General features: G+C 40.7%; 1 protein-coding gene across 1 annotated transcript; it reads right to left on the bottom strand.

The window, feature by feature from the left end:
- Positions 1-626: 626 nt before the first annotated feature.
- On the bottom strand, positions 627-8,421 carry MRPS10 (mitochondrial ribosomal protein S10). The gene is made up of 7 exons (XM_014830998.3): positions 8,305-8,421; positions 5,948-6,012; positions 5,787-5,859; positions 3,713-3,849; positions 2,639-2,747; positions 1,449-1,538; positions 627-979 (listed from the first exon to the last, which is right to left on the bottom strand). The coding sequence occupies exons 1-7, from the start codon at positions 8,350-8,352 to the stop codon at positions 896-898; spliced, it is 606 nt and encodes a 201-aa protein (XP_014686484.2). The 5' UTR covers positions 8,353-8,421; the 3' UTR covers positions 627-895.
- Between the last annotated feature and the right edge of the window lie 4,531 nt (positions 8,422-12,952).

Genomic DNA, 12,952 nt, shown 5'->3' with positions numbered 1-12,952 from the left:
TGTTTCAGGGCTTTAACTACTATTTAATTTCATGGAAAAGTAGACATCTCCAAACAAAAAGTGTGCCATTGAGCAAAAGAAAGGGGCTTTCTTAGCAATCTGGAATTTAATAAGGAAAATATTTTTCTGTGCCTTGCACAATTTTCAAAAGCCATTAATTCTATTCAATCTTTGGTATTTACCCAGCGCTAGGTACAGAGTTAACAAAAGCTTGTTGAATTAATGAATCGCAGGATGAATGAAATGATACAGAAGTAATTTCTTGAGAGCTCAAGTGCCATTATAGTGACCCTCTGAGGCAGTCCTATAAGGGTTTGAGCTACAAGAAGAGGGCAGTACATGGCACACATGGGCTTGATCTGCTGCAAGGGATACTCATTTTCAAGACTGTGATGCTTAAACGAGGTAAAATTTGGACGTCACCACCCCAACTAGCATATGCTAGCCTGCACTTAAGAAATATCAAAAACTTTCACTGCTCAGTGTTAAATTAACCAAAATAACCAGAGGTTCCTTCTGGGCACCTTGAAAGAAAAACATGTGTGAAGAATATTTCAAACAGTCACTTTCAGATGAATGAAAGGATATAAATTAAAATTAGTACAAATAACTGAACAACAGCAAAATAAAGAAACAGAAATCTTTTGGTGTATTGTCAAAATGGTTTGCTCACATCTGTTAAAATCAGAACTGAAACAATGACAAGTATGAAAGAACAGATGAAGTGGTCCTCCGCTATATCCAGTGTATCATTAAAGCTCCATTCCCTGATTTCAAACGATCAGGGCACGTGGACTCCACAGAGAAGTCAGGGGGACTCAAAATCGTCCATTTCAACACGCATGTCTGGCCCACCCTCGCTTCAAATGCCAGCACAAGTGGTCTCTCTGAGCCTTTATGACTTGCTTTCTTCTTTTTCCTCTGGTATCGTTTCCCAGATTGGCTCCTTGATGTGTTCTGGTAGCCGTTCTAATCTTGTCTAAAAACAGAAAAACAAAACTATAATATAATGTGGACTTAACTGAACTCTTAGGCCACAAATTAGATTTACTTATTTTGTTCCCTCAAGTCCTCGACTTTTTTTCTGTTACCCCTCTCATTTTTTTGTAGGGCTTTGAAACAGAGAGAAGGACACCTGATGGTATTTAGAAAACACTCTCTATGACCTATTTGATACTCAATGATCTCCAGGGACTGCCAATGTCTAGACAACTACTAAGAAGGGGGGAGACTTGAGAAGCATCTCAGAAAGGATGCGGGCTGTAGTGGCAGATTCTGCTGAGCTGCCACTACTGCACAGGGAGGCGGAGGCCCCAACAGCTGTGGCAACTGTGCCGCCCGGTTCCCCACAGGCCCTCCCCTCCACTCGGCGGCCCAGGACCAGGCTACAATGCACCAAAACAACAATACGGATCTCTCCCCAACAGAGGTAGAAACTCAAGTCATACCTTCGTAACTTCCATGGCAACTCCTTCAGGTAAGTTTCGCTGAATATATTCCAAATAGACATCCGCTGTACTTCCAGTTACACGTTCTAACTAAAATTTCAAACATGAAATTGCTTCAGGCTATGCCGTTAAAGCAGAAATTTTAAGTTTTTTGGTAAAAGTGGTAGAGTTTTTTCTTTCTCTATGAAATCTTACACAGAATCCCAATTTTAAAGGAAAATAGTGTAGAGCCACTGGTTGAACTGGATGCAGGGGAGCATGGCCCTGGAGCCCCCTTCCTTCCAAATGTCTTAAAGCCAGGGATCCATGGAACCCAGCTGGCAAGCATGGTATCAAAGCAGTATACTTACAAGAGTTTCACAAAACAACTCAAGACAAAAGGAAATAAAAGACAAATAGTATAAGATTATCTGTATGCTCCATGGCGAGGTGGTGTTTCTGTCAGACATGAGTGGATAAAACTTTGGATTTTTCTTTGTCATTTAAGGATAGGACTACATCTTAATCATATTTGTACCCTCAACACTGAGTACAGTGCTTCCCATATAAAAGATGCACAAACACTATTATTTATTATGCAATGAAAGTATTCTAGGTGCTTTAGATAAAGACCTCATTTAATCCTCACACTAACCTTATGAGAGGGGTACCATTTTTATTCCCACTCTATAGAGGAAGGAATTGAGGCACAGGTCACACAGCTTGTAAGTGCCAGTACCTGGACCTTGTTATCTGACTCCAGAACTTAGGCTCTCCTTAACCACACGACTATGCAGACCCCAGTGGATGTACAAATGGATAAGAGATGAATGAAAAACCTTAATGCTGCCCATCATGGATGTGGAAAATCCAGTTAGCATGTGAAAAGAATTATTAGAACTGTGTGAAAACTTAACCAGAATTTTTGAAATATAAGCAAAGTTATTTCAATGCTATCTATTATATAAAAATTAGTCAGCATAATCTGTATTACTGAGTTAAAGTATGAACTACTCTAAAGGATGGCTTTATGTGAGTTTTTCTACCACATTGCTTCCATAATCACAAAAAGACATTTACCTTCTCTACAACTATCAGGCATGGGCTGACTAAAAGGAAGTCAACCCAGTCAATGTTAAAGGAAAGTTATGATGTGCTAGTGTGAATTTCTGGGCATTTCAAAAATGCCTGGATGTCTGAAATAAACTCACCTCTAAACATCTGTAAAGTGTTCTCATCTCATACTGAACTCTGTGCTTCTTGAAAATATGTACCGATTTGAGAAGAGTCAATCGCTCTATTTTTCTTGGAGGTTCATGTCTGAAAAATTAATGGGCAAAACAACATACTTAGGCTAAGTCATGTTAAACCTGAGTCACTGATATCAAGGCACGATTCTACAATTTTGTAGGTCAGGCTCACGCTCAATTACAGGCATTAACTACCATTTACACACTTCCATTTGTCAAGACTGTCATCTCTAACAACTACTGTCATAAAGCTCAGGCCAAAATAAACACCACAGACAGCAACAGGAACATTTTTCCATGGACCCAAAAAAGAGCCTTGGCATGCAAGCACACACACACATATGCCTTTGGCTTTTAGACCCTCGAAGTCCCTTACTGATCAAACATATGATCGGTGAAGAGTAGCACCACTGTTGGACTCAATTATGTCTCCTGTGTGTGTGCTGTTAGGAAAGTCTACAGATACATCGAGAATCACAACACTATAGTCTGTTATGGGAAATGTGTGCGTTCCTTCTGTTTTGATATAAGATTGGCAAAGCCTCAAGTGGGCCTTGATCAACATCAGGAGGAGCAAGTGACAAAACAAAGGAGGTAGATATACTTGACCCTGCAGTGACTTCACAGCCTCATGAAGCTTGCCTTGCTCATGCATGAAATTATTGGGTGAGAGGTTTCTTAAGGCAGTTTTGAAACAACGGATATATTAGCCAGAGATCAAATCCAAAGGGTCTAAAAGGATTGCTTGTTCACGTAATGCACCTCCCCGCCCCATGGAGATCCCAGACACAGGGCTTCTTGGGTCTCCTCATATCTATGCAATTTCCAAAGAAAGGATTTCCTTCATTCTCCTTGTTCACTCATTCTTAAAATTCTAGTAAACAGGAAGGGATGATCCCACTTAGGATAAGAGGACAACCCCCTCTTGAGTTTCTATCCAATTTTAAGGGCTCAGACGTAGTCAATATCAGCACCATTGTCCTGGATAGCCTGTTACAGCAGCTAACAGGCCAGATTAGGAAAGATCATACTCACACTTTAATAGAGATACCAAGTTCTTTAGCAGCAAGCACGGCAAAATATTCATAACTGTCCAATACAGCCTTATCATGGCCTTTTACTAAAACTGACAGGCGCTTATATAATGTGTCTGGTTCATCAGAAACGGTTATCTACAATTTTAAAAGAAAAAAGAAAAGTTTCAGTTGTGGTTCCTGTAATATTTATAACTGGAAAACTTAACATATTACCCTCAGTTGAACAACTTCAGAGTTTGCTAGTAGATAGGGAGAAAAATGCTGAGTAACATCTTCACATTGTTAGCTTAAGTATCCAGACGCTATCACATTCAGATCCCCATGATGACCCTTAGAATCTGGTAAGACACAGTTTGAATCGAAAGGGCTTTCAAGTAACCTACAAAATCACTAGTGGAAACTTCTAACTTAATAGTTATTGAGCCCCAAAAACACAATGGGAAAGGATTTTGGGGTCTGTTAACAAAAGTAGCCTGGTGAGAAGACCCGGACTGAGAATTAAACTTCCGGCCGAATGACAATGGGCAAGTCATACAATCTCACTGCACAGTAGTTTTCTCAGATATAAAATAGGATAATACCCTTGCTACAGCTCACAGCATTTCTGTAGGGAACAAGAAAACACAGATTTAAGTGCTCATAAATTATAAAACACTGTTACACAAAGGTGAGCTACTCTATTCATATTCTTTTTTATTAGGTTTTATTCATGTATGTGTTGCCTCCCTTAATAGAAAAATTACTCATTTCTAATTAAAATATTATGACACTGACTGTACATATAACTTCTACCTCTTCTACCCTAATACTTACAGATCTTAGAAATAATGGGTTTGACATTTCTGACTTTCTTCCAAGAGGGGAATTAGCTTCATTTCATTAATCCATTAAACCAGTAATTTCTATTACTAATCCAATGATTCAGGGTTAAATTACTTGGCCATGAAAGCAGATCTACTTACTAACCAGGAAGCTAGACATTCACTCACAATTACCCCTTACAAGGGTTGTGGGAAGAACAGAATATACTGATATCCTACCTTACAAGCTTGGGGACAAGCGAGGGGGAATGTAACCTTAAGATGTGCTCTAAGTGGTCCCTGTAGGGTTTTAAAGATATTTTCAATCTGTTACAAATATGAGTTTTTGCATAAAAACTGGGATTTCAGTTTAGTTTGGAAAATTTAGACAATCTGGCCTAACTAGTGCTGATTTCCCACATGGCACCAAGTGGCTAGAGTAAGTAGCAGGTGTCTTGATTACAAAGGGTACAGCTTGCCATTGTGCCTGTCCTGTCACCTTTCCTTAGAGGCCTGGCCCATGCAGGCATGTGAGTTGGAGACTGGGAGTTTATTTGCATTGTCATGAAAATATATCTAGTATCTATTAAGTGAAAAAAAATGAAACAGTAGTCCGTTATGTATAATACAATTCCATTTTGGTGTGCGTGTACATAGACATAATGACTGCATACAATTGTCTAGAAGGATTCATACGAAACTGTTAAAGGGGATTATTTTTGAGGGGTGGAACTGAAAGGATTTGGAATTTGTAAGGATTTTAAAAAATTACAAATAACACAAAAACTAGGTTGATGGAATCATGGCTTTTACTTAAGGGAAGAAGGTTACAGATACTTCTGGATTTTCTTTACTTGTGGTAAGGCTCTTTCTCGAACAATAAGCATTGTCCAGGCCCAGGCTCAGTGTCTTAAAATGAAAACAGACTTAAAGGCTACAAGAAAAAAAATTCTTCCATAACATAATGTCAAGTATTCTGCATCACTAATTATAACAACTCTTCACATCGTGCTGAGCTAAAAGCAAGACTGCTCATTCCCACAGTTATTTTGGGTAAATAATTTTTTCCTTTAGACCTTACCTCGATACCCTAAAAGATAACAGGAGCCCCCAGGGCCATTAGAGACTACTTACTCAGGCACACTGTGCATTTGCCAGTGTTCCAGAACAAAATTTTTTTATTCATAGTGTTTGGGAAACAGCCTCAAATGAAATAAGGAGAAAATTTATTACTAAGGTAGCTCCTTACGCTAAGAAATAGGGAATACATACCATTGGCTTGTTCACATCCTTGGGAACATCAATGTGTAGGTTTGAAAACTGTACCCACTTCATATTGGTACTGCTATGTGTGGAAACAAAGAGAAACCTAAATAAAACAGCACAAGAGCCCATTTTCTTATTCAATTTAACACATCCAACTATATACTTACAGTAGAAAGCCACCATTTTTGGCTGTACTGCTCTTACAATTGTTTACAGAAAAATTCCTCGAATCCTTAAAAAAATAAAGAGGGACATGTGTAAGATTAAAGTCAATTCCTAAACCATTCATAGTTTCCACTAAAAATCAAAAGATGTACAATGCAAATAAAGGACTATGTCATTATTTCAGATGAAGATACAGGGTAACTAAAAAGCCAAATTAGCTTTCATTCAAAAAAGAGGACAATGGTAGAGCTGACAGCCAAAAAGCCTCTCAAAATACTAGATATTCCATATCTTTCAAAGCTCAGGAGCAAGAAGTTTTTCAAAAAAGCAATTCTCACATTAAAAGAACAGCTATGAATTAAATATGTGGACATCAAGGTAAAAAACATATATGACTTCATTTTCCCATTAGTTTTTACAGGTTAAATGTACTCAACATAATACTTATTTTGCCTGAATATTTTTGAGCAATAAAAATGTGTCTTGATAATTTAATTTATGAAGAGTTGGAATAAGAATTCTAAAGTACCCTTCTTTTGAAACTCATGTATCTTTTCCAGCATATGTATTTCTTGGCTTGGCTGGGATAAGAAGCTTATACATAAACTGAAATACACACTGGAACTTACACTCATCTTACATCACTATTGTGCTGCATAATGCAACAAGCCAGGTTCCAAATCCTTTATTGTCAGCTCCCTCTGGTGGAAGAAAACTTCTCGTTGTAGGAAACCTATGGAACTATATATAATATGTAATTTGTCATCTGTTTTTCGCTTAAGCTTTCCTGAGATTTAAAAGCATAACCTGAGAAATTGGAAGCACAATAGGATCCTTAAAAACACTTGGAAGATGAGAATAACAGTTTAGTTACAAGTGTAACAATTAAAACAACTGAGGGTCACCTAAGTATGTTCTAAAAAAGCCTATTCTTAGCTTATGTTCCTTTTTCCCCCTCTTTACCTAAGATGGAGGCAAATCAAAACTTTCATCTTCTCCCTTGGATCAAGGGAGGAAAATAAAAAGAACAAAGGAAATCAGGCACAATCCAAGGCAGTAAGAGATATGTGCCATTCTCCACACATAATCACAGAGGAAACTCCCTCCTGAGATTTATGCCAGTGACCACACAACCCAGTTGTGCAAAAGCACCACACGGTTAAAGAATATGACGCTTCCCAATCACTTTCTCCCAGTATAAATAAACCTCTGCTTTCAAAACTTGGAGCCTAAAGTGTTGTTACATCCACAAATCAACCTTAAGTTCTTAAGTTTTCTTTTTTCTTTTGAGGGGATGGAGTGCGCTCTGGGTAAGTGTGTCTTAGCAGTTCAAAATTTCAACCTCTAACACCATCCAACTTTTCTTAAGAACAGTGGTTCTCAAAGTGTGGTCTAAGGACCCCTGAGGGGCCCCCAAGACACTTTCAGGGAGCCTGGGAAATTAAAACTATTTTCATAATAACAGTAAGACGTTATGCACATCTTTTCCACTCATTCTCTCACCAGTGTCCGGTGAGGTTTTCCAGAGGCTGTAGGATGTGTGATATAGCAACAGACTGCAGAAACAGGTATGAGAATCCAGCTGTCTTCTATTAAGCCAGACATTAAGGAGATTTGCAAAAACACAAACTACTGCCACTCTTCTCACTAAATTTGGAAAATTTAGTTATTTTCCATAAAAACGTTAATTATGTTAACATGTAATGAGTTTTATTAGTGTTATCTTTAAGTGATTAACTATTTTTAAGATTTTCAGTTTTATTTTCTAATAAGCTAAATATCGATAGCTAAAAGCCACAAAAACAAAAGCTCTTTGGAGTCCTCAAGCACTTTCACAGCATCAAGAGGTGCCGAGGCCAAATGGCTTGAGAACCGCTGCTTGAGTTTCTGCCTTTTCTCCAAAGAACCGCGCAGAGGCTATCTGAGCCACTCCTCCGACTTCAGCGACTCTCATGTAAAGCTCAGAACCCCCGGGTATCAGGAAGGCATCTCAGTCTGGCTCCGTGGGAAGCGTCTAAGATCTCGTGCCACCTCAGCCCCTCATTTTCGCGAGGCAAGTTTCCTATCTTCTCTGAGCCTCGGTTTATTCTGCAAACGTGAAAGGAAGAGTTGGAACATCTCATCTTCAATCCAGCTCTGACACTCCGATTGTTCCTGACCCTGACTTTGCCCTGACTCATTAACTATGTTTTATCCCACGGAAGAATTCGAGATAAAACCAGCCCCTTTCCCGCAAACAGCAGCCGAGGTGCGGAATAAATACAGGGAAGGCTCCAGATGGGCAGAACGACAGGTGGCAGCCAGAATTAGTGGCAACCGTCCCTGTTGCTCCGCCTAGTCCCCCCAGCTCGCCGAGTACCTGCCAGAGTCGCCAGCAAACCGCGCCAAGCACTGCTCGCGCCGCCATCTTGCCGTCCCCGCCTCCCAGGATCGCTTCCGGGGTCACAGCGGCGTCCTCAGACCACGGAGTTCCGCAAAAGGAGAGAGTATATCCCTGTGTTCCGGCACAGGAACAACCATAGAGACGTGACTTCGTGCTTTTGGTGGGTGGTCGGGAGGATACGGCTGGCGTCCGTGGGATCGGCTTTCTGCCTGACACCCGTTCTTGATACAGGTGCCATATTTAGATAGTGACCAACTTCCATCAGTGTTTTCCTCTTTAAATCGTGTTTGTCCTATGTGGTTCCTGTTTTGTTGGAGGTAAACATAACACATGCTTGGAAAAAATATATAACTAATGTAATGATGGCAGTTATCTCTGGGTAGTGGATTAATGGTTGATTAATTTTCCTATTTCTGTATTTTTCAAAAGTTTAACAAAATCTGTATTTCATTTGAAAGAAAAGTAAAAGTCTACCACTCCACTGAGTCCAGTCCCATCCCTTTACCTCATTGCAATAGCCTTGTAGTTCCTTCCCCACACCAACTGGCATTTTTGTGCTCCAGCCATCCTGCACACGACTGTCCTACTAGTCTTCCTAAGTCTTCATCTCCTTATGTTGCTCTAGTATTTAGGAATGTACAATGGCTGCTCTTCACCTAGTACCACAAGCCAAAAAGTATTATAACCAAAAAGTGTCTGGTTATTAATGTCCACCATAATTTAGCTCCAACTAAAAGGCTTATAACTGGGGTTTGCTGTACTAAAAATTTTTTCCATTTGTGCAATTCTCTAAGCTTTACTTCCCCCAAGTGCTTTCACATATGCAATTTAGTATAATGGAAAACTCTAGACTTGGAATCAGGAGATCTGGGTTGTAAACTCAGGTACCACTTAGCTGAGTGACTTCAAGCAAGTTACTTCCCCACCCTGAGCCTCAATTTTCCCATATGTCAACTAGAGATGATAATAATAGTTCCTCCTTCAAATAGTTGCCATGAGGATTAAATGAGATACTAATGTATGATGTTTAATACAGGGCCTGGCACATAATAATGCAAGATAAATGTCATCCACTATTTGTAACACAAAGTTACTTCCATTTCTCCTGCCTCACAAGATTGTTGAGAAGATTAAAAATAAAAATATCAAGTTTATGAGAACATTTTGTAACATCTAACTAAAATATTGTGAAATGTAAAGTTTACTATTTCCTCCCCTCAAGTGGGTATTACTTACTCTATTTTGCAGGCAAGAGAATCAAGGAAGGGGTAGAATGGTTTGCCCAACATCACACAAATTGAGGAAAGATCTAGGACCAGAAATTAGTTTCCCCGCCCCTCAGACTGGCTTCTGTTCACTAGAACTCAGTTCACATGGAGGTGTGGCAGAGATGCCCTGGGTGGTCCTACACCAGAGTGTGGAAACAGCACACTTGACCTGTGTGCACCTGTGCTCTACTTGACTGTGCTCTGCCTTGGAAGGCTGCCCAGTGCCCTTTTTGGAACTACACTCTCTGAATTATGACACTCAAAGTTGGCTGGTTTCTCTCAGCCAATGGGGTTTTCCAACCACTCTCTGACTCTGTTGCTGCTTCTGAAGTTGCATCAGTCTCTCTATATGGCATTTCTGTGATGGCTCCTCAGCCCGCCTCTGCCCTCTTTGAGTAGCCTCAGCTGGGTAAGGGTTCTGCAGCCACAATGATGGTGACATTAAAGATTGCAAACAACTTGCACGTATGTTACCTAATCTGATCCTCACAAGAAGACACAAATTTTATCCTAATTTTATAGGCGAGGAAACTGAGGCTCAGGGATGAAATGATTCATTCAAAGTCCTATGGTGAGTTACTTACAGCTGAACCAATAATTGTCTTCAATATCCTAGTTTGGTGCCTTTTCCACCCCTGCAGTGGGCTGGTGCTGATTCTATGATGAGGTCCAGTTCTATTTAAGTCTCTTTTGAACATGAGGAACAGAGATCCCAACTTCCCCACCCTCCTACAAGAAAAGGAGTTTATTTTTTATTTTTAAAAATACATGTTGCCTGGACTGCTCCTGCCACTGGAAAAGTGGGTTCAAAGCAGCCTTAGGGACTGGGTGCCCTCTCTACTTCTAAGGCCAAACGTGGTCTCTTTATTAAGGGGCTTCCTCTGCTTACATATAGTTTCTGCTCCCTCAGAACTCTGCCTTGCACGTGGCCACTGCTTGCTGCCTTTGGCTCACCAACTTTCTCCATTCATACTCTCAAATGTGGGAATTTGATTTGATCTCCTCATTTTCCTGGGCAAAGTAGGTCATGTGTCATTAACCAACCTATGGGCCTAACAGCTTGGGGTCAGGTGCCAGCCCTGGTCCAATAAGCTGGGGGCAAGTTGGGAGTCATTGTGAGGGGAAGACCCAGGTTTTGCCAACAGTGAGGCTATGGACAGGGCCCTTTGGCATGGTGTATGGCCATGGACAGTGTTCTGAATCTCGGCCTATCCATTATGGGTCTCTTCCCTACAACCTAAACTTTCAGACCTCTGACCTAATGTAGATGAGCAGGAAATCAAATGATTCTAGACAGCTGATGCAAGTACGCTTTGCTTTAGCCAGCCTGGGTGGTCTAGTGGTTGATTTTGCACTCTCACCGCATGGCCAGGGTTTGTTTCCCGAGAGACCACTTGTCCGTCGGTTGTCATACTGTGGCGGATCTGTCTTGCTGTGATGCCGAAAGCTATGCTGATGATATTTCAAATACCAGCAGGGTCACCCATGGTGGACAGGTTTCAGCAGAGCTTCCAGACTGAGACAGCCTAGGAAGAAGGACCTGGCCACCCACTTCCGAAAAAATTGGCCATGAAAACCCAGTGAATGGCAGCAAAGCATTGGCCAACATAGCACCGGAAGGTGAGCAGATGGCACAAAAAGACTGGGCAGGATTCCGCTCTACTGTACACAGGGTCGCTAGGAGTTGCAATCGACTTGACAGCACTAACAAACACCTTGTTTCATACCCAGGAAAAATGAAAGTATATGCATCAAATATTTCTAAGTTAAATCATATTTTATTGCAACAATTGTTCTATTTACTCTTGAAAAGAGCCCTTTTCCCTTGATTGCGATAGTTTCATAGTTCTATACTTATCTCCAAACTCATCCAGTTGTATACAATAAATGTGTATGGCTTTTTACATGTCAATCATCTCTCTAAAGTGGCTAAAAAAAAAGGAAAAGAAAAAGAAATGGCAATACTGCCCCAAATAAAATTTTACAAGCAGAGGAAGTAATAACCCAAAAGTGAGATCAGCGTTGTATGTAATGACATGTGTGGGACGCAAAACAAGCATGTATGGCTGCTCTGGCCTTTACAGAAACATTAATCCTTTCCCTTGGGGCGGGTGGGGGTGGGGTGGGAAGGCAGACCTTTTCGGAAGATTCTTTCTCTTCTATAAAGGAAATAACCAGCCCTTTGGCTCTTTTATACAGGGATGTCTGTGATCCAAAGATCACTACAGTTCATTTAGGGATATATTATTCAATTTCTTAACATGACTTCCTAATTATGTTTTGCCTTCAACATTAAAACTCATCCTCATTCCTAGAGCACACCTCAGATGGCTGGCTGTGGCTGAGGAAGGTAAACAGGGAGTTCATTCAGAATTGACTTTAGGTAAATTCAAAAGCAGTTTTATTTACACACACACACGGATAAGCATACCTGGGAGATTAGAGAGAGAATTAATGTAACAAATAGTTGCTGAGCACCTGTGATAAATTGCTGTGTATATGTGTGGACGATGGTGAGGTGGCTCAGAATATCAATGAAGCATGACCTTTGGTCTTCCCAATGGTGGAACTGGATCAGTTCTCAGGGCCCCATATGTTCTTCCTAAGTATTAAATTCCTAGACAGGAAGGAAGATGTCACACTCATCTTTATGCAGTCAAGTCCCCCATGTATAATACAGTGTGGAATAGTGCCTGGCACAGGGCGCTCATGAACGCTGAAAGAACCAATAGACCAGTGGGAGAGTCTTCAGATTGGACACCCGAGCCCCTGGAAGCAGAATTTAAATCTACAATACTAGCTAAATGCACACTGCGTCTAGAGGACTGGCTATTTTATTTGATAGAGGACTCTCTAAAATTGAGAGCTAAAATGAAAGTTAAAAAACCCAAAAGGACCTAGAAGATCAAGCTCTTGAACAGGTATGCCCCACTGAAAGCAAACTGTATAAAATCCAGAATTTGAGATGTCGCCCAAAGTTTGTCGTTGACCATTAAAAAGTCAACACACTCTTTAGAATCTGGAAATCCAGATTAGCAATGCATATAAACCAGGGTGGACAGGGGTTTGTGGAGGGTTCACTGTGAGAGACCTGTGTGTGACATCGAGTTTCTCTAAACTGCAGGTCTCAGTCCTAGGGTTTAGAGACCACCAACCCTTCAAGGGGCTCACACACTGGTCAAGGAGAGGAAATGTATGTCCTGGCCCCCAGGGTGGGGGTGGGGGCACTTTCATGAGCATGAAATCTGATCAGCAGATCTCTCAACCAGTCTACGCAAACCAACTAAGAGGTAAATTAGCATTTATCCAGAATTGAGAAGTCATTTCAGTGGCTAGAAAGAAGGAATGTTTAAGCC

The sequence above is a fragment of the Equus asinus genome, chromosome 8 (genome assembly GCF_041296235.1).
Source record: "Equus asinus isolate D_3611 breed Donkey chromosome 8, EquAss-T2T_v2, whole genome shotgun sequence".
Lineage (NCBI taxonomy): Eukaryota > Metazoa > Chordata > Mammalia > Perissodactyla > Equidae > Equus > Equus asinus.
The sequence above is the reverse complement of the archived record's forward strand: the minus strand, read 5'-3'. Positions and strand labels throughout refer to the sequence as shown.